Source organism: Apis cerana, linkage group LG14 (assembly GCF_029169275.1).
Source record: "Apis cerana isolate GH-2021 linkage group LG14, AcerK_1.0, whole genome shotgun sequence".
NCBI lineage: Eukaryota > Metazoa > Arthropoda > Insecta > Hymenoptera > Apidae > Apis > Apis cerana.
Genome location: NC_083865.1, coordinates 9,004,884 through 9,026,443, shown reverse-complemented (window position 1 = coordinate 9,026,443; position 21,560 = coordinate 9,004,884). Strand labels below are relative to the sequence as shown.

Here is a 21,560-nt window from a genome sequence, read left to right as displayed (position 1 = left end):
GAGATGCGCCTCGCCAAAGGAATTCTATTCGATGGCCGCCGCCACTTTTGTGTTTCGTCCCTCGATCGCGATGAACGAAATGACAGTCTTTTGCCTTTCCCCAATTTCCCCCTTTGCCTTTCCCCCTTTGCCGGATTAACCCTCCGGGGACGGAGGGGGAATTTGTCGGGGGGATCAAGGAGAGATAAGATTAGATTTTCTTTTTCCAAGTTGTTGCTCGCAACAAGTGTTCCCACCCCCTCAATTTCTTCCTTCCCTCCAACTTTTCTTCCATCGATAAAATAAAAAATTCCATCGACTCGAAAGGGCAAGAAATTTCGAAAATTCTCGATTTTAGCAAAAGAGGAGGAAAGGATTAAACATTTGAATCAAAAAAAAAGTCGGTCGCGCGAATATTTTTAAACTTGTTAAGTCGAAAAAGGAAAAAAAAAAAAAAGGAAATGTCAAAAATAGTTGAAAGTAAGGATTGAATAATTTACATGACGGGGGCCATCGGTCTCTAATGTATACCACGATATCGGTAAGGCATGCATAATGTATATTGTGCACTTACCAGATCTGGACCGCATCGAGGAGAAATATTATCGGCACGGGAATATCAATGCGGCGAGGTAAGGATGTCTCTTCCTTTTTATCCGAATTCGATTCCGTGACACACGTTCCGCGACCCAACAACGCGAAGAATACAAATCGTCTAAATAATAAAAACCACACTCTTCCCACTCACCCGTTCAACTTCCCTCGGGCAGCCAACCTTTTTAACGTCGCTGCAGGAAACGTCCATCAACTTCTATCCTATCTATACGATCGATCGATTTTTCCCTCCTCCCGTTTGATCGTTCGATCGAAAATAAAAAGATGCAAGAGCCTTCCTTCCTGTTCTTCCGCCTTTGTTTTCTTTTTTCCCCCCGTTCAAGTTTCACGATCCTCGAGCATTTCCTAAAAAATCTCTTCGCTCTCCAAACATCTCTTAATTTCCTATTCCCTCCCCCTTTTTTCACGATCGTACCTTTACATGTCTTTGAGGGCAACAATGGGGACAAATCCGAGCGCGTGACAAACCTAACCTCGAAGGCAAGGATGGAGGTTTTGGAAAGTTAGTCGCGAGCGTCTAACAGCCGTCGCGAGAGAGGGAGAGAGAGGATGCCTGGAACGGAACTTCGAAACGCACGGTGCACTCGAGGCGCATAAATTTGCACACACAGCCTCGTTAGAAACGCGCGCGCGCTCTCTCTCTCTCGTTGAATCGCGGCCTCTAAAACAAACAACCGGCATATTTGCCCAAGAGAATTGCTGATGTCCCGTGAAATACGCGTCTTTGTCTCTCTCTCTCTCTCTTCCTCTCTCTCCCTTTCTCTCCGTTTTGTTCGAACGATAAATCTTTTTTTGCCACCGAGACGAGGAGAGAATTCACGCATCCACGCGCCTTATCTTCTTCCCATGCTGCTAACTTTAATTCGACACGAGTGTGTATACGTGCGTATGTGTGCACGTGTGTGTGTGTCGTAATAAAAGCTGTACGACTCGTGTTTCGTAGCGTATGGGATAAAGGAGGATGTTCGACAACCGATAAACGCTTGGACTGGTTTCCTTTACGGACGTGTGAACCGGTTCATTGATTCGTTTGCGAGCCTTCTTCGTGACCTCGTTTCCTCCCATTTTCATCTATTTTCCTGTTCTCTTCGAGAAATCGCCTCGTCGAAACTTGTTGAAACTAAGTCGTCGAAAAATCGATACGAATTTGAAAGTGTACGGATGATGGGAAATGATGAAATCTCGAAATGCGTTATATATAAAGTTTCTCCATAAAGACGAAACGCGATAAGTAATGTCTTAATAAGGATAGTTTGGAAAATTGTGCAGGTTGAAAATTGTAATAATTGCTGTGCGAAAAGGATTTAGTAGAAAGAGATCGAGCGACACGTAAATTGGAAGGAGTCGTCCAAGGATGCGTCCAATAGATGTCAGGAGCATCTTTATTCGTCAAGTCTCGAGCAAAATAAGAAGAAAAAAGGAGATTGGAGATCTCGACCTCCGAGATGGGTTATTTCTCGAAGGGTTAACTCGCGGCAAAGTGTGCACGCGCACTTTGAAGGATCGCGTCGAGCTCGTTTCGTATGTACGATGGCACACCGCCTTTGAGAGACCGAGTCAAGACGCAGGGGGGGACGTTTCGAGTGGCGCTGCCCTTCTTAAGGCTCCACCCTTAATGCACGACGGCTTATTTATAATTTATAACGCATAACCCGACCGCGGTGGATTCGAGAATAGTTTCGGTTCGGCCAAACGTTTCCATTGCTTTTCTAGTACGAGGCTACCTTCGAGAAAACCAGAGATTTGCTCGCTAATTAATCAGCTCTCCGTTCCGTTAATTTGGTAAATATTGATTCGTTCGGGTAACTAATTCAACCCGATATTTAATTCATAGTCGGATTGCGACCCCCTCTGTTCTCATCTTAAACAGGCTGCGGTGTATAACTCATTAACCGAATATTACATTGTATTAACGTTATAATTTTATTAAATCGCATTAATCCGTCGTTATAATTTCACATTGGATTTTCGACCGTTTTGAATTATTGCACGGTGTGGATATCGATGAAATTGGAAACCTTTTCGACGCTGATTCGTCCGCACACGTTCTTGCGCGATTCTTCGATTTCGACTCGCGTCGATAATGCACAACGTAGAATACGTGGAATAGAAAGCAAAATTAATTCGAAATTAAATCGCCAACGGAAGTGAATGATTTAATGATTTCGATTATTGTACCGGAGAGCAAAAAGAATTCGTTTATTCGTTGAATTTTTGTATATAATAGTTATAATCAAGTTCAAACTCATCTTCTTCGATCAAATTTCTTTCGAGATTATTGTACGATTCTTAATTGGAAAAAGAAGAAAATGGTCTAGTAGAATTTTTTGGAAGAGATCGAATCTTTGAAAATACGTTGGATTTATTTGGATAATCTTTGAGGAAAGTTGGTTTCTAATTGAAAAAAAAAAGATGATCTTATCATCGAGTAAAAATCGATAAAAACTTAACGGGTGCTCGATCGATCGATATTATTATTCGAAAATGATGGCGCAAGGGAAATTGGCGAGCCACGAGCGAGCCAGATAAAAGAAATCTGTGTAATTGAAGTTGCCGGATGAGTTTGCGGCTCCTCTTCTCGTGAACGTGTTCGAAACCTGTTCGACGACGTGCCACGGCTATGGCGACCCTATGAATAACAAATGAACGCCACCTTCGTGGCTCTCCGCACACTCTCACCCATCTCTCTTTCCTCCAACTTGCACCGCCTCGTGCCCTCCTTCTTCCTCCACATCACGTGGATGAGCCACGTTAAAAAATTCAGTGGTAAGTGCTGCCCATTAACTATCCTCCGTGCTTTATAGTTTCTTCAACTTCTTTTTTCTCTCTTCTTCTTCTTCTTCTACTTCTTTCCATTGAAACACCCGTTTCAATTTTCGATAGTTTATTTATACGGAGTTTCGTTCCTTTCTTCGACTCTCCATAAATGACTCTCTCTTTTTCTCTCTCTCTCTCCGTTTTAAATAACAATTCCTGTTCTTCTCCGCGGTTACAATATCACGAAAGATTTATACGCAATCGTAATACCCCTCTTGTTACAAACTATTAATTATCTTAATTGCGATTCTTCGGGGAAATTAACACAGAATTACGGAATTACGTTCATCGTACCGAGCAATTATCGAAGCATTCAGCATTCTCTAATTAGAATACTCGAAAATAATCGCGATTTCAATCACTTCTCCAATTCCGATTCTATTTACATTATCGAAAACAAGCATCGATCGAAATTCCCCTCCCCTCATCTTCCTCTCCAACATACCGGATCTAAATAACTGGATAAGAAAGAAATTTCGAATCTCGCGTAAACTCGGGGTTTGCACACAGCTCCATCATCATCATCGCTCAAACTTAGCGAAGTGTCTGGAGAGAACTTTCGAACGAAAACGCTCATCCAGCCTCGCCAAACTCTGAGAAACCGAAATCATCATCCCCCTCTCGATAACCATCCGCGGAACTGGAAATCTCCATCTTCTCTCATTCATCTCGATTCGCGATGGGGCGGAGAAATTCGTCGGATGTCCGGCTTCTCTCTCGCGAGTCAAGCTTTTAAATCCTTTCGATGGAGTTGGAGGAAGGAGAGAGGGAAGAGAGAGGTTGAATTAGGGGAAACGGGTTTTCCGAACTCGATCTACGAGGGATGTGGAGGGTATTCGGTTTGCTTGGCGTGCACATTCCAAGATTGTTACTCGACTTCCGCTCGTCGGGGAGCTAATCAGACAATCCTCCTAATCAGGTCGGGCTCGTTTCGTGCTCAAAGACGGACTCCTCTTCGAATTTAATAATTTACTAATCGTTCGTTGTATTCTCGCTTTGGATCTTCTCGCTTTGGATATTGTTTTTATCGGTGCCTCGTCTGATAAAAATACGGAGAAAGAAAATTTTTAAATTTTCTACTCTCTTGTGAAATGTATATTTTTCAAAACGATTCTAAAAGTCAGAAAATTGTAATTGATGGAAAGCTTTATCATCCGTTTTTGGTTACTTATATTGAGATAAATGTTGTCGAAGTATCCAAAGCAAATATACGTTGCAATTTTAATAAACGGCATTTTGGTTTCGCAACAGCTTGCTTCTTGTTCAGAGACGTCTTTTCATTGATAAGAGATCCGTCAGGGGTCAAGGTTGGCTCGATTAATACTAATTGCCAGTTTTGATTACCTCTTTGTGGATAAAGTATAAATAAAAACAAGAAACGTTTGATTGGATTTCTCGTAAATATAATCATGCTTTTTAGCATTCTTCGAGTTTCAATGTTTCTATTAATTCAATGTCGATTGTTTTACGATTCTTCGATACTTTTTTCTTTTTTTTATGAAAAAAAGGAGTCAAATAGACAGCCGATAATTATTTATTCCGATAAAAGTGCAGACTGTCGTTGGAAACTTTTTTCCAGACCAGTGGAGAGAAACCGAGAAGCTTCCGGGAAGTTTCCCCAATTTTTGTCCTCGTCGTGTGTTAAAAGAAAAGGATGGAAAAAAGCAATCGTCTCTAATTATATTGCCAGAGAATATTAAATTGTTCGACTTCATTTGCATGTTTCATTCCACTATCCATGATGTGATTATCCATTTTTTCACGTAACAATCCTTTCATCTATCGCGCAAACACGTAATTTGATTGTTCGAAGGTTTCGATTTTTAAGCGTAAAATTTTTTTTTTTCTGGAAGAGTGTCAGCAGAAAAAGAATTTTAAATTCCTACAAAATGTATTGAAATTTCTAAATTTAAATTTCAACGAGCCGCTGGTTGAATACAATTTTCGGGGAAAACATGATAAATTCCTATACGCGAAGGGATATTTCCTTTGCCGATATCGAAATTTGTAACCTTCAATTTCGTCGATACGCGTTTATCAGAAGGTTAAAAACCGCTGTTCCGATGCAATTTTCGGAAAACATAAATTCCTGTGTACACGCGAAACACATATTTTCCTCAATAATATACGAAAATTCCAAATTTCAACCACGTTCGTTATTAAAAAGTCGAAGATCGCTGTTCCGATACAATTTTCGAAACGCGTAAATTTTTCCCGTAAACTGCTGCTGTAAAAAAAAAAAAAAAAAATATCCAACGAACGTACATACATATTTTCATCTTTTTTTTTTTTCTTTCGTCGATATCGAAATTTTCAACGACACGAGATTTGTTATACAATTCGTCATTAGTCGAAGGAAATCCGCTGGAATTCGATGCAATTTTCGAAAGACGTCCCGTTCCCCGCCACGGATCACGGAGTAGAGATCGCGATCGTCTAAACTAAACAAGAAAGTTAATTAATAGCGGAACACGGGGGAGGGGATGGGGTGGTATAGTTCGATTTCCAGATGGAATATCGTTTTCATAAAACGACACCGGGACATAGCCGGGTTAGTTATACGGATTCACGTTCACAGGCAAGACGTAATCAGTCAGTGTATATGAAAGCGTGACCTAAGCCTTCGTTACTGCACGTGCATGCGCCATGAAATTGCATTAGTGATCACTGCATATTGAGGCGGACTGTGTGCATTCTGACCTGTGCACACAGGGAAGCGCGACACGGGCGTACATGTACACGTACTACCCCCTTGCACGAATTGTACGAAACCCCAACTAGATATACACGGTGTGCCTACTTTAACGATCTCATCAATTGTCGGCACGGCCAATATGTGCAGTGGCTCTCCTCCCTTTATCGATTTTCGCACCTCTCGCCAAAAATCATCAGGCGACCGTTTTTTCTACGCCTTTCGTTTTTTTCCTTTCCTCCTTTTTTTTTTTTTTTATTATACGCGCGCCATTGGAAATTGGTTTACTGGGTTATAAGGGGAATAATCAACGCCGCGTTGAAAAATACGAGATTTTTTTTTGACGTTGTTATCTTCGTTTTCCTTCTTTTTTTTTCTTTGTTTCTTCTTTGAAAAAAATTTGAAATCTTAGAAAATGTCTTTCTTTCTTCTTTTTCCTTTTCTCTTGAAGAAAGCTTTGGAATCTTGGAAGATACATCATGTAATAACAGGGATGAATAAATAATAATAACGAGATTATGATTTTTTTGGAAATTTTTGGTAGAAATTGCTGCGGAAATCGCGGTTCGCTCGTTTCCAATATCAAATTTATCAATTCCTCCTCTTCCTTGTTTTTATCAATTCAAAAAATTTGAAATCTTAGAAAATGTCTTTCTTTCTTCTTTTTCCTTTTCTCTTGAAGAAAGCTTTGGAATCTTGGAAGATACATCGTGTAATAACAGGGATGAGTAAATAATAATAACGAGATTATGATTTTTTGGAAATTTTTGATAGAAATTGCTGCGAAAATCGTCGTGAGACGAGTACCAATATTTCTCGTATCGTCTTTGAGGATTCTGGGACTAAGGGTTGACATTCGTTGGAAAGATAAATTAAAATTAATCCTCCGTAACGAGTGAACGCGGTTCGCTCGTTCCCGATATCCGATTATCAAAGACGCCTACAGGATAATTCGAATCCGTTGCAAGAATCCTCTCCTTCCCTCCACCGTCCAATCGTATTATAAATTAAAGCCTCGTCTAGACGCGGGGATCGCCTGGGGGATAATTGGAAACAGAGAATCTCTGGAGAATGTTAAGACGATTCCTCGTCTCCTACCAAATTATCCGCGAATACGTATACACACCTGCCAACTTGACGTGCTTCGCGGTTTCTCGATCAGGATCTCCTGCATTTGAGGTTGATTTAACCACGTCCCGACCGATCTGTCATCTTCTTCTATATATCAATACACGAAGAATTTTAAAATCGTTTGAGCCATCCGAATGCAATCCAGATGGTGATTAATCGATGGAAAATTTCAAATCGCGAGGAAATATCGAGACGCCTCCTTCTCGAACGGGACGTTTTTCGTAAAACATGTTGGAATTTTTTCACAACGATACCAATTACGCTCGCAATTTTGATCGTTTGCTAGAAACGTTTCGGTATAAGCCGGGGAAAGGTTTTCAAACGAAGAGGAGAATTATATACTGTGGCGATTCCATCGTGTTTTGACAGCACGGTGACGAGCAGAGCGCGGTATCAATTTGTCCGGTAATCCGACGCTTTGGCTCGGCCCACGGTGGTTAATCCAAGGCAATATACACGGATGCATATTGAACGCGTCCACGAGTGGTGGAGGCACACGCGTGGATTAGACGACATCTGGAGGGATTTATTTGGAAGAAAGGAAAAATCAAGACGTGTCTCGACGTCTATTACTACGGTTCTTCCTTCCTTCCTTCCTTCCTTCACGCGACGTGGCTCGATCATCTCTCTTTTTTTTCCTTCCTTTTTCTTCCCTTTTTATTCGCAACGTTGCAACCCCATTCAGAGAACCGATTTCCTTCCTTTCTTCGTGTTTCATCGGGCAGAACTCTTTTATCGCTCGGCGATAACTATTTCCCTTGTCGTGAAACGAAAGAACGTCGTGGAACGGCCACAAATGCACAATCAAATTACACGCTCATGCCGGTTTAATGTACCGTTCCCACACGCCAGTCCCAGTTCGCAAGATTACGTTAATTAGCCTATGCAAAGCCAAATTGCTTCCGTGTCTCGCTCACGGGGGAATTATTCACGGAAGGAAAAAAAAGAAGAAGAAGAAGAAGAAAAAGAAAAGGAAGAGGAAGAGGAAAAAGAAGTGGACGATGACGAATTCCCACGAACGGAAGGAAGAATTGATCACCGATTTTCTCCCTCTTCCTCTCGTTTCTGGATCGTTGGATTCGAAGAAGCAAAGGAAGATTATGATGACGACGATGACATCACGTGGACGTGAAATCATAAAACGTCGTCGTTAATATGTCCTTCGTGCTGTTTGTTATTTATAAAACGGCGCATGACGGTCCTTGGAATTAATGGCAAAGGAGTGGACAACGGAGATTAGCATGGCTGAGGTCGTTTCGAGAGATCGGTGTGTGTCCGCCCAAAGTCAACCGGTCCTCTGTTCTCTCTTCTCCTCTGTTCATCAATCTTCTTCGTTTACGGCCTCAAGGAGGTTAATTTTATGTCCCCTTCCGCGTTGTGTCCCTCGATGAATCGAGAAGAGATTTTCTTCTCTCTCTCTCCTTTTCTTTTCCTTCTTTTTTTTTTTTTTTTTAAAAGAATTCAAATTAATTCTCCGTAAATATTCGAAGGAATGACAAGAATGAAATTAGATTGACAGGTGTACTGTGCTATGTAAATTGAACTCGTTCATATTTATGAAAGGAGGGAAATTGATTCGGAATAACTCTTTGATCGGGGGAATACGGTATATAGGCATGGTAATATATGCCAGGAGGGAAGGTTTGAGGCAATTAATTCACCCACCTTCAAACACCTCTAAAGTTGGTTAATTAAGGTGTCGCGAGATCCACGCCCTTCTCTCTCTCTCTCTCTCTTTCTCTCGAGAGTCGATTCACCTCGAAGAAGATTCTCGAGATTCGCTTCCTTCGGATCAAGAAGGAGCCCTTCCTCCTTCGCCAGAGCCTCTCGGTCTTTCTCCCCTCAATCCTTTCTCCGTCGATACAATGCTCGAATGTAATTACGCAATGCGATATTACGTTTCCAATTGTGCGGAAACATCGCATCAAGGGGGGAAGAAAGTAAGGGTGGATAATTTTTATAAATAATTCTTTAGTTAACCGGGATCGGGTTCGAAAAAAAGTGGGTCGAATTAGCGACCGTTTCCAACGTAATCTTCCCTCGCTTCAAAGACCCAGATACATTGTTATGAATAAATGAATCCACGTATTGTGCGCCGTTGGGAAAGTTTCGAGGCGAAACGGGAGGGAGAGGGAGAGAGAAGGAAAAGGAAGAAGAAAAAGAAAAACACGTTGCGCAATTGTGGCGCAACGAATTGTGCATTAAAAAACGAGGGGGAGTGGGGGAAGACGCGCGGGATGATTAAAGCTGCAATTAGTCCGCTGATTAATTTTAATAGATCGGCTCACGGCCGGCCGTGATGGCTGATAAAGTTTTCAGGAAAAACAACTTTTACGAGCGTCCCTGAACCTCGTTATTGCGCCGCATATTCCTGGAAAATTTACGTGGCGAATGCCACTGAATTCGTTGTTACGGGATTCCGGAAATATTTTTCGGCTGCTCATTGCTCGCCCCCCAACTCCAACTGTTTTATCGTGATCGCCATTCAATTCAATGTCAAACGGAAAATATGTGTATGGGAAAATATATTTGGGGACGGGTGAGAACGAATGTGGAAAATGCATTTTATCGGGTGTGAAATGATTTCGGACTTTGTATCGGAAATTTGTGATTTCTTTTCGTGGCAGAGTTTGCCGATTGGCGATCATTTAATTCCTATTCCGTGGAGAGTTCCGTGGAGAACAAGAGCGGGCAATTGAGATTTATGAAGTAATTTTGCGTTGTGTCAGAAATGATTTTTTTCTTCCAAAGGATAGTTTTTATTATATATTGTGAAATTGAGATTTCGAAAATACGGAAAAAATATTTTATCGGCTATGAAAAATATTATGGTTTCTTTTTAACCATGATATTCGAGATTTCGAAAGAAATTTTGATTTCCTCTTAAAGAATTAATTTTATCGATTAAAATTGATTGTGATAGTAATAGGGTGGAAGAAGATGGAAAAATTGAAAGATTTGAAAAATGTAAAACGTATTGTATCGTACGTAGCATAATTCGACGTATCGAGAAATGAGAAGAATCGTTGGAAGATTTTTTTTTTCCCCTCAAATAGAGAATAACTTCTATGAGATTTTGTCCATATTTTCGTGGTAATACCTCCTCGAGTACGGAGAAAAAGACCGATTGAGATTTTCCACTTTCGAGTTGGGAAAGTTGAGGCTGTCAGATGTTTTCGACGTAAATCGTGTTCATTCGGAGCAACTGATTTCAATATCGCGGGCAACTTCATCGGTGACGAGAGGAAATTCTCGTGACCTGATTCTTCGACGTGGCCAAGAAATTAATGGAAATTATTTAATTGCCTCGAAATTAAAAATAGCAATAGAAACGGCGTTCGAAACGAATTCTTTCTGAAAATCTATTCCAATCGGGCTTATTAACGATTTAAATTTAACAGGCCTTTATTTTCGCACAAAGAAAATTACAACGAATATTAATCTCTACGATGTTGGAAAGCGATCGAAAGCCTTCTTCGTAAGTCGAATCGCTCGTTCGATTCTCGAGATAATTCGCCAAGATTGAACATTGCGATCGCAAGCGACGACTCGCCCATTCTGCGATTCCCCTTCTCTCGAAAGGTTAAAAGGGGGAAAAAAGCGGCGAGGAATTTTTCGCTGATCGACCATTTCACCGCGAGACAACCTCCTCTCCTTTGTCCCCCTTCTTCTATCCTTCCGCAATACCGGAACGAAAGGAAATCTCGAAAGCGTTAAAAGCAACGGAAACAATACCTATATAAACGCTATGCAAATAAGAATTGAGTAATGGCCGCTGTAAAAAGTCCATTCCCCGCGGATAAAGGATCCGACTGTTCTCACTTGGAATGGTCGAACTGAAAGTATGGAAGGAAGAGAAAGAAAAAAGTTGCGCTCTTGGAAAAGGGGATGAAATATCTACCAGTTTCGGTGAACTGGTGGAAATCTTATGAAACGTTATGGTAGACACGTGTCACGCATACGAAACCTGAAGCATCCCTTAACCGTGTATCCCGCCATGGGATGGCCTCCATCGCGCGTAAGAGGTCAGACTCGTCGACAGAGGGCTTGCAACGGCGCTTTCAAAAGGTCGCGCTCTCTGAAATCTAGATTCTTCCTCTGGAATTTATGTCTCTTCTCGCAAAGAAAAATTCTGCCCTCTTTTTTTCTACGCTACGCCTTTCTTATACGATCGAAGTTTTTTCTTTTTTTCATTTGGAGATTGTCACTCACAGGAGCGTGTTGTTCGTTTTGTTTCAGGAAGAACAGTTCGACGTTGGAGAGATTCCATCTGCAAATCTCGAGGATAGAACTGTACCCGGAGAGGTCGAAGTACGTGGACCAATTGTTGCACGAAATCGCGACGAGGCCTATAGTTCACGTCGGTGAGTGAGCCTTGCTTACGTTTTCTCGAGGTAGATGAATGTCGAGGATCAGTAGTGGAAACGGACGGTCGTTGGTCAGCCTTGGCGAGAGGAGGGAGAGGGGGAGGGGAGAAGGAGGGAGGGAACAGAAGCGTACGATATTAATCGAGATTCTTTGAACATACCGGCATCCTCGAATTTCTTCCATCAGCGGACAATGCTACACGATCGAACACGCTGTAATATAAATTTTCGAGCGACAGTGCACGCAAATCGTGCCTGGAATTTTTCCTTAAAGGAAATAATAAATGGTGAGCCGGCAGCGTCCCGTACGTGGACGTTTATTAAATTTTACCTCGGTTAAAATAAATTGACGTCTTTCCTCTGCCTCTTTGTGTGGCTCCATGGCAATGAACGAAATTTATCAGGAGGGGAGAAAGAGAGATTCTGTTTAATTGTCGTTGCCTCCCCAATTCTAACTCGAAAAAAGATTTCTAACCTAATTTTATCGTAAAGTATTTCAAGAACAATGGATAGACGTTTCTTTCCGAGTCGTTCTCGTTTACTTGACGTTCCACACCGTGATTCTACGCGTCTTTTTAAACGTTGCGTCTCGTCACAGAGCAACGTGAACTCGAAGAACAAAAGATTATAAATAGGGGGAGAATGTGTGTTGGAGAAATTTAAAGAAATCTGTAACGAATGGGACGAGGTTTCAAACGAGCTTTATTCAAGATCACTCGGTTTAAAAAGAAAGAAGAAGGAATAATATTTAAAATCACAATAAGGCTGTTCGATCAAAGCCCGATTGTCTCTTCTGCCCGTCATATCAATTATTGCAACATACTCGACGAACAAAGCGTGCTGTACGCACAGCACTCGCGGGGGAAGGGATTCACGGAACCGTCGTAACGAATGAAACGTGAAAGAGGAGATAGATAGATAGATGAAGAGAGAGAGAGAAGATTAGACGAGCCGATATAAAATTAATCTGAAAACGGCGGCGTAATAATCTTCTCTGTTGGAAATTAATTCCTCTGCTGGCCCATGAAGCCAGACAATTAACCGGTGTTATTGTGACCGTGGCTTTGTGCTTGGTAATTGCTACTACGTGGTTCATTGACTAACAATGCCGCGCCATCGCTCGATCCATTCGGAGGGGAAGAGGAGGAGGGAAGCGGGGGAGGATGAAAAGATCGGGATCACTCTTCCCGCCGACTTTCCGAGCGTAACGCTTTAAAATTAGAGTTGGCACGAGAGTTTTACGCTCAATTTCCGCCCTCGATCGCCTCTCCTCTCCTCTCCTCTCCTCTTCATTATTTATATTCGCGACACGCGTCATTTTCCCTCTTCCTCCCAGTATCTCTCTCCATCCACATCTTATCCGACAATTCCTCCTTCGAATCGAGTCGATCGGTTCGTTTTTCGCACCCTTCCCCCCTCTCTTTCTCTTTGCTCGTTTGTTTGCAACAAATTCTCTCCAATTCTTTTACGCTTCTTGATCGTTGAGAGCGGATAAAAGCGGAGATTCAAAGGAGAACTCGATACGCTTGTTAGTTAACGGCCGATTGGCGAGAAACTGGCAGGATCGATGGATGTAATTTTGATAGGGGGGGAGGCGTAGGGGCGATAGGTTGTCGAACAAATCGCGGGAGTCGAGGAAGGGAAGTTGAATGAAGTGGCGAGCAGTGTCGACGGGGATGTAATTATTAAGCGGTATCGAGCCGCTCGGGGAAATTAGATCCGGCGATCTGGGGAGGAGACGGAACAGAGACAAAGGATCCCACTTCCAAGGACGATGATTAAATTATAGGGAAATCGCGGATATCCTCGTTTCGATAAAAACATATATATATATAATTTCATGATATTTCGCGAATATTTTCGCGATTTTCATTGGCCAGTTTTATCGTGTACGAGAGAAATTAAAGGGAATTGTAACGTTGATTCGAACGATCGACCGATTGGCAGTCGATAAACGTCGCAAACGCACACATGAGTTTTACTTTACACGCTCTGCCAAAGCTTTTCCAAACTTCTCTCTCTCTCTCTCTCGAAAAAGATGACCTCTGAACTTTAGCCGAGTTCAAGGTAGGAGGCTATATACCACGCAGTCGAGTTCGAAAATCGATGTGTATCCGGAGATGTGTAGAGCCATCGTGAATTCGCTTCACGAGAGAAGTTAACCTTCGAAATATTCCACGAACTATTTTAATCGCGTAATCGAGTTTAATAAACTATGCAACAAAGGTCTTTTTCATTCCGTCCCGTTGCATAATCGTTCAATGCCGATTTTAATTGCACACAAGTTTCAATATTGTCTGACTCGGCCACAGATGTCATACTACGCGTTTCATCGCAATAATTGGAAAAATGACGAATTAATATTTTTTGCGTAATAAGCCAGCTTCGAAGGAAAATAATTGGTAAATTGTTTTTTCCCTCTTTTCTTTTTTCTATCGAGTAGACAGAGCGGGCTTAAGCTGACAAGGTCTAAGTAGTTGAAGTCGATAATTTCAGCGACGCGACAGCAGTCGACGATTAATTGTCCTGCGGTGATAAATTGACCGCGGGCAACTCGGACGGCTGGCACCGTAAATTAGGCATATATCATTTATGAAATTGACACAGTGGGGGACGATCGATATTCACTCTCCTCGTGCGTGGAAAGAAATTTTCCTCCTTCGTTCTCGAGAACGAGACCTGTTTTTCCTCCCTTAAACCGTGAAATTGCGAAATTATTATTTCATATCGCGAAAAACTTTGGATTAAATTCAATTCCCCGTATTTTTACATTGGAAATACAACGTTTTAATACTAATGGATTTTACAGAGAAAGTCTTTTTCCCGCCACCCTGTTTTTACCAGCTTGGATTTAACTTTGGATTTAATTTTTATAATCTGCCAAACATTCGAGCGTGTCTCCTCTACGTTTTTGCTCTTCGTTATTCCTTCTTCAAATTGCTCGTTTATTATCCCCTACGAGGAGAGTACAAAATTTCACGCGATCGTGCCCGATTGTCTCGATTCGATTCGAACCGATCTGATCTTTATCCAATCTTTTTTTTTTTTTTCTTTCCACAGTTCAAAAAGAGGGCGGTACCCAGCTGAAGCTGCAGATAAATTATTCCAACATGCAGGCGCTGTTCAAACCCATGAGGTGAGTACAATTTACAATATCCGCGTTCGTTCACATTTAAAAGAAGTTGAAGGAAGGAGGATCGGATCGATTGATTCGAGGAGGAAAATTGAAAAATCTCGCCCGCTTTATCATCGTCGGAGCAAACTTCTCCAAGTTATATATCTTCCCTTGAAATAAAATTCAGGGAAGGGGACAATTAAAACTTTCCCTCGTCGATACAATCCTCGTGCTCCCGATGAGATACGAGATAACTAGCGAAACGACTTGGATTATTTTTCTCACCTCTATCCGAGATCGAAGAAACTCGAGAGATTGTCAGAGGATCACCCGTCCCTTATCGCTTCTTCTCGAGAAACGAAAATTAAAAACGAGACGAAGAAATGAGAAGGGAGGAGAGAAAGTTTGAAGGAAACGATTAAAAAATTATTTCTACGATAATCTCGCGGGGCGAGACGGGATCGGGCGGGGGGCGTTTAATTCCTCGGATATTTAGCTCCCCGGGGATTAACAATTTATTTGATCGCCAAACTTGCACGAATCTCTGCGCAAGTTATATACCTGCGTTTAATCCTTACGACTCGAATCCCTTACCGTCTTATATAAGTTGTTGCACCCTTCTTCTTCTCCTATTTACCAGAGAGAATATAAAATAAACCTCGTAATTTAATTTCTGCCCGTGAAAAGAAATTATTCGTCTACTTATTTCTGCCAACTTTGCGGAAATAATTTACGAACTTTCTAATCCTCCTTATTCTTTCTCCTTTTCTTTCTTTTTCTCTTTGCATCGCTTCGTGCACCGATGACGATTTATTATTTCTGGCAAGTATAAGTCGCGGTCGCAATTAAGAAGCAGAAATTAGGGGAACGAGGGTGCAATGGAGCTGAAGATAGGGCGAGGAAAGTTTGGTGTTTCCAGGTCGAAACGAGCTTGAAATTACTTGGCCCAGTGTTTGTCCGTTGTGACGTAGCTTTTCACCGCAATCCGCCACGGAGGAGGCTTATCGCGAAATATCACGGTCGATAAGAAGGGGAGAATTAATGCCGACATATATATATATATATATATTTCGCGATTTCGATGGGCAATTGACCTGTATAAGCGACAAAACAAATCCGCCTTCTCTCCAATAAATATTGGAGGGATTTAACATTGGTGGGAAGAGGAATTCTGTATTTCTGGCAATAATAAGAAATTAGAAACTCGATTAACCGTCCAATTAGCTTAATCGAAGTTTCTTCTTGGAAAACTCTTCTTGGAATTCGAGGATGATGGACGACTATTCACGGTTAAGAGGATATCCCTCTTTAAATGATTTTTTCAAGGGGCGATTTTAAAGGAATCTTTTAACGGTCGTTGGCTTCATAATCTTCGTAATCTCTTTAATAATAAGTGGTATCCGCGGTTATAAAAGGAAAGTCCTACGTTCCATTTTACAATTCCGCCGTTGGCATTATTTTAACCAGGGGAAATGGACGTGTCCAAAAAGGTTTTTTGCGACTGCCACCCTCGATGCTCGTTTCCTCTTTGCTCTTCTCCAAAGTGTTCTTGGAGACAATAGGAGGATGTGACGTATCACGTTTTCCGTGAAGATGGAGGGGAGGAAAGAGAAAGAGAAGTTAGAGCGGCCCTCTCACACGGCACGAGACACTTGGCTGGCCCTCCACTTATGTAATTGTGCTCGTAATCCCATCCACGTAAGTTCGTCAACCGTGTGGTAAGAAAAATCCTATCTCTGTCTCTCCATCTCCTCCTCTTTGTCACTTTCCTCGTGTCCCAGGAAGAATCTCTTTCCTGTTTGGGGAGCAAAGATGGCGCGCAGTGGTAAGAATAATGTACGTAATGTTTATAATTGGATTTATTTTTAAGTAAAAATAATTGTTTCCATGTAATGTACAATTCTTACGCGTTAAAATTTCAAATCTCTTTTTAAACTATTTAGATTGAACAAAATAATTTGTATAGGCAAACAATTAATGTGACAACTGATCGGTCATGTTTCAATAATTGAGAAATATTCTGTAAATTTATCGATAAGCTTCGATTTAACTTTCAATTTTGTAACGGATATAACATCTCGAAACATCTATTTTAATTTAAATCGTTATTAATTAATAAGTTTCTTTTTTCATAAATTAAAGTTTAATTAATATTATTAATATTAGAAATTTACAGGATGTAATAATTTGATTTTTCATATGTTCCATATCGTTCCAACAAGATGAGTGTATGAAAACTGGAAACTTTTTATTTTTTTTTTTACTGATACATATTTGATTCGCAGAACTTTGCAAAACTATATTAAAATTAATTTTAATGTTTACGTCAGCAAGGATCTAGCCGTTGATATTTATGAATTAATTTTAAGATATTCTATATTATAATATATGCATTTTTATATTCATTGTTATATTTTGGAGAAATAAGCAATAATAATTTGGCAATAATAATTCCTAACTTTGGCAATTCTTTTGTTTCTTTCAATTTTTGAACAATCGATATACGGTATGTCTTCTTACAATGCTTTCTTTATTTTATAATTTTCATTTTTATTGTTTTTTATCGTTCTTTTGTTATTATCACTAAATTTAGATCCATATTTGGCCTATATGGATAATTTATAGGATAGGATTATCGAGAGCATCTCTTAGCAAATATCCATAATTTCTTTTTTTAATAAGCATTTTTTCTTTAACATCCGTTTCTTTAGAATACATTTCTAATTCTCAAGATTCAGTTTATTGTACGTTTGTCAAATTCGAAGCGTTTTCTAAATTAATTGCTTGCTACAAGATTTTTGCTGCCACGTAAATTTTGCGCGGTTACTTAAGGGTTCAAATCACGAATATTTATATATTTATATATTTTTATATATTGATTATTATGTATTTTCTTTTTTATTCTATACTAATTAAATGCAATGTTAATTTTTAAAGAAATAATAAATTATAATAAAAATCAGTACCGTTTTCTAAAAATTAAATCTAGAATCATATATAAGTGGAAAAAAGTAATTTTGTCCAGTTATATTCCTATTATTCGAACCACTGGGCGGCGTGAGAATGAAAGTTATTAGCCAGCTGACTATTTGATACGAATTTACTTTCTTCCTTTTTCTTCTTCGTAATATCTTGGCCTCGTTTACCAGATTCTATATCTCCCTTACACACCTGTGAAATTCATAAATTCATAAAAGAGATTAAAAAGATCGTGGAAGGAATATTATTATTATTTACCAAAAAACATCTTTCCAAAGATATGACAATCGTTTCGATTAATTTAATCCTCTCTCGCTTCTCGATTCTTTCTTTCCTCTTTCTTACCTTCCATGAGTTTCAGGCGGCAGTTCTCGCCAATTTTCCCTCGTTACACTCGTTCCAAATTCCCATCGTCGTACCGGTTGGCGGAACTGTTGGGGAAGTGGAAGAATAAAGCAGAGAAAACGTAATATCGCGAAGCGGAGGGAGAATTCGAGACAAGTGAGCCTCGTTCGAACGCTTATTGCGACTCCTTTTTATCCTCCTCCTCCTCCTCCTCTTCTCTCCGTACACACACACACACTCTTGCCCCTTTTAAACTTCCGGTCGGCCGAAGATTCCACGATAAGTGGCCGAGGACGGCTTAAACTCCGGTAATAAGTTGGGCAATAAGTTTTCAGGGAAAGTTTTCCGGCCTGGAGGACCCATCCTCCCTGACGAAGGCGATACGAAAAGCGCTGGCGTCGAGGGGCGTCGTGCGAACGAGGAAGGGGGAGGGAGAGATGGAGAATTCGAGGACGAAATTGCCACCGTCCCAATCCCGCCGCCAATCCCGCAATAAGCTCTCGTTACACGTTAAGGAGGAAGACACCTCTCTCTCCCCCTCTCTCTTTCTCTTTCGAAAAAACGAACCGCTGCTGCCTTTCTTTCTCCCTTTCTCTCTCTCTCTTTCATCCCTAAACCTTCACATCTTCTTCTTTCCTTCTTCTTCTTCTCCTTTCTGTCTATTTTTACCTCTCTTAAAGTAAAGGAAGAAGAGACTCGTCGAATGAACAATTTCTCACGACGAGTTCTCCTCCGCGAAATTATTTCTTCGCTTCTTCTAGATTCTTTTTATCGCGCCCTCTCGAGCTTCAAGGGCCTTTGATTGGGCCAACCTCTGCAACATTCGGCAACAAGCTCCGATTCTTTTTATACGAATTTCGGTGATTTTTCGGTCGTTTTCACTTGGAAAAATCGATTTGATTTTCTCAGGAATCGATTGAAAAGATCGACTCGGGTGTTTATTCGGTGAAACGATTTTATTAAAAATAAATTTGTCAGTTACGATTTGCGAGAAACAGAAGTTTTCCTCTCTCCCTCCTTTCCTTCCTTCCCTCTTACCCAAGTTCTCGTTATTAAATTTGCCGCGGAACTTTGCCCTCGGAATCCTCCCTCACCCTCTCACTATCCTCCATTATTAAAAACACCTTTCTTTTCTAACCCTTCCCTCATATTTTATTTAACAAATTTCGATAATTTCCCTCTTTGCCTCGCTTCAAAGAACTTTCTTAAGTTTCATCGCGATAAAGGACCGTGAAAGGTAATAAATCGAGTTTGAAAACACGATTCAGCTGAAAGCGTATATACAGCTTGTTTCCAACCGATCTGGACGATTAAATTTTAATTGGTGTATGTGTGTTTTAAGTGAATTCGTTTGCTTCAGGGGGGAAAAATAGAGATGGGTGATCAGTGGAGGTCAGACGTTTCTCATTTGCCGATTTACCTCGTCGACTAATCGTGCAGCAATAATTACCATCGACCTACATCATTAGTCGTGGACGCGATCAGCGTTCGATCATTCACGGCGCCGCGAATCCGAATGGAACCGACTTTTCCCCTCCCGTTTTTTACAAAAATCTCGAGTATACATACGTGACTCGCGCGAGAATTATTGCTCCGCGCAATGAAAATTGTGTAGACAATCGGGTGGAAAATTTATTCGGTGATCGAGGCTCAAGAATTTGTGAAATTCGTAAAAAAAAAAAAGAATACAAGAGGAAAATAATTGGAGAACGACGGGTGAATAATTCATTCTCTAATGGTCCATGCGCTTGAAAAATATTTTGCGATCGACGTCGTTGTAAATTTTTCAAAGAGTAAATCAGAATTTATCGTTATATATATCTTTTGAAATTAAACCTTATAAACGTATATATATATATATATATAAAATGTTCAAATCGTATTTCAAATTTATAAGGAATATTTTATTAGAAGTGGGAGGGGGGAAAAAAAATAAACGAAACTAGAAAATTATCGCCAATAAATTATCCTAAAAGTAGAAAAGTATGGATCGAAACCCCATTTCTGCCTCTCGATTATTTCACCATTTATCACTGTTCTTCGAAATCTATTAATTCGATTCAATTTGTCTTGACAAAAAAAAAAAAAAAAAAGAAAGAAAAAACGAGTATTCCAGATCGAGACGGGCGGAAAGTAAAGTAATTCTTCTAATCTGACCTATAAATCTCTCCCTCTCCCTCTCTCCTTCTCTCTCGAGGTCCTCGCCGATGCAATTAATATTTGCGCGCGGAAATAAATCGCGTCCAAAGCGGTTCATTTGAATATAAAATAGCAGCGAGACGGGGCTCTTATTCCAGGCAATTATTTCGACCAAATATCCGGTTATCTTTCCCCTGTCGTGGAGCCGCAGACAATGTGGAAAAAATTCTTGAGCCGAGAAGGAGAAGGGGCTGCTTCTGTTTGGGTAAACAGAATTATGGCGCGGTGTCGGAAGGTCAGGCGGGAAGAGTTGGCTTGGCAGAGGTCCCTGAGACGGCCAGTTAACTTTTAATCGGATGCAAATTACGCGCTAATTACCGCGCGACCGTCGTATTAATTAGCCAAGACTGCTTGGAAAAGTTCCTCGAAGCGCCGCGTTTTTTTTTTCACGGTTCCTCCTCTGCTTCTTTCTCAAAATCGTTTTTCTTCCAGATAAGAAGAGACGATCCCTTTCCACCTTGGATGTCTTCAATTCTTAACCAACGTCTCCGATCTCTGTGTGATGTTTCGCGAAATTGAACGTTTCTTTTTTTTTTTTCGTTTTAATTAATCGATGGAGGAAGTTTTGGAGATGGAGATTCGAAATTGTATCGGAAGTCGAGGGAGAATCGAAAAATGGATATTTTGGAAAGTTCTTAAGTAGAAAATTGAGCATCTTTTTTTCTCAAAGCGTTCGAGACTTTGGAAGAAAATCGTGATACGAATTAAACGTTTCGTTTCCATCTTTTGGAACGAGGCGTAGTAAAAGCAGTGAACTTCCTCATATTTCGATTCGGAAAATGATAAAGAGAGTTTCGACAATTCACCATGCTGTTTGCTCTGCAATATAGATTTCTCCAATTTCAAGATCGAATTTTTCCATCCTTGAATTTCGCTTGGAGAGAATTTAGAAGAAATCTTGCGCATCGTTGATAAATATTTTACCAAAAGAATTTTCTGTCTTATTTCATTCTGTGAAATATCGTTATCGTTAATCTTTGACAACGAGATTTCAGTGACGTGCCCCTCCCAATTATATCGAACGAGTTCGAGTCGATGGTGTTCAGTTCGGTTCATGATTACAAAGTGTAAGATCATTTTTTCGATGAAGAGTGAAGAGCGATTGGTGAGAATTATTTTCGCCCGGACATTGATAAAACGTAATACCGAGTTCGAAGACTGGGTTAATGGGAGGATATTTCGGTGATTCCGAACGGATTTTAATTCGAAGTTCGAGGTAAAAGTTGGAATCGACGCAGGGGCGCGATGGCGTCGAGAATCGAAGATTGACTTTTATTAAAAAATTCGGCTTATTTCGATCCAAACAACAACAGAGATCCGT

General features: G+C 40.5%; 1 protein-coding gene across 8 annotated transcripts in view; it reads left to right on the top strand.

Annotated features, from left to right (window-relative positions):
- Positions 1 to 21,560, top strand: part of LOC107998746 (extracellular serine/threonine protein CG31145) — a 101,389-nt gene that overhangs the window by 72,099 nt on the left and 7,730 nt on the right. For all 8 annotated transcript variants that reach the window (XM_062084612.1, XM_062084616.1, XM_062084615.1 and 5 more), the window contains 2 exons: positions 11,474 to 11,598; positions 14,662 to 14,737. In XM_062084612.1, coding sequence (XP_061940596.1) covers positions 11,474 to 11,598; positions 14,662 to 14,737 — 201 coding nt within the window. The remainder of the gene's footprint in view (positions 1 to 11,473; positions 11,599 to 14,661; positions 14,738 to 21,560) is intronic.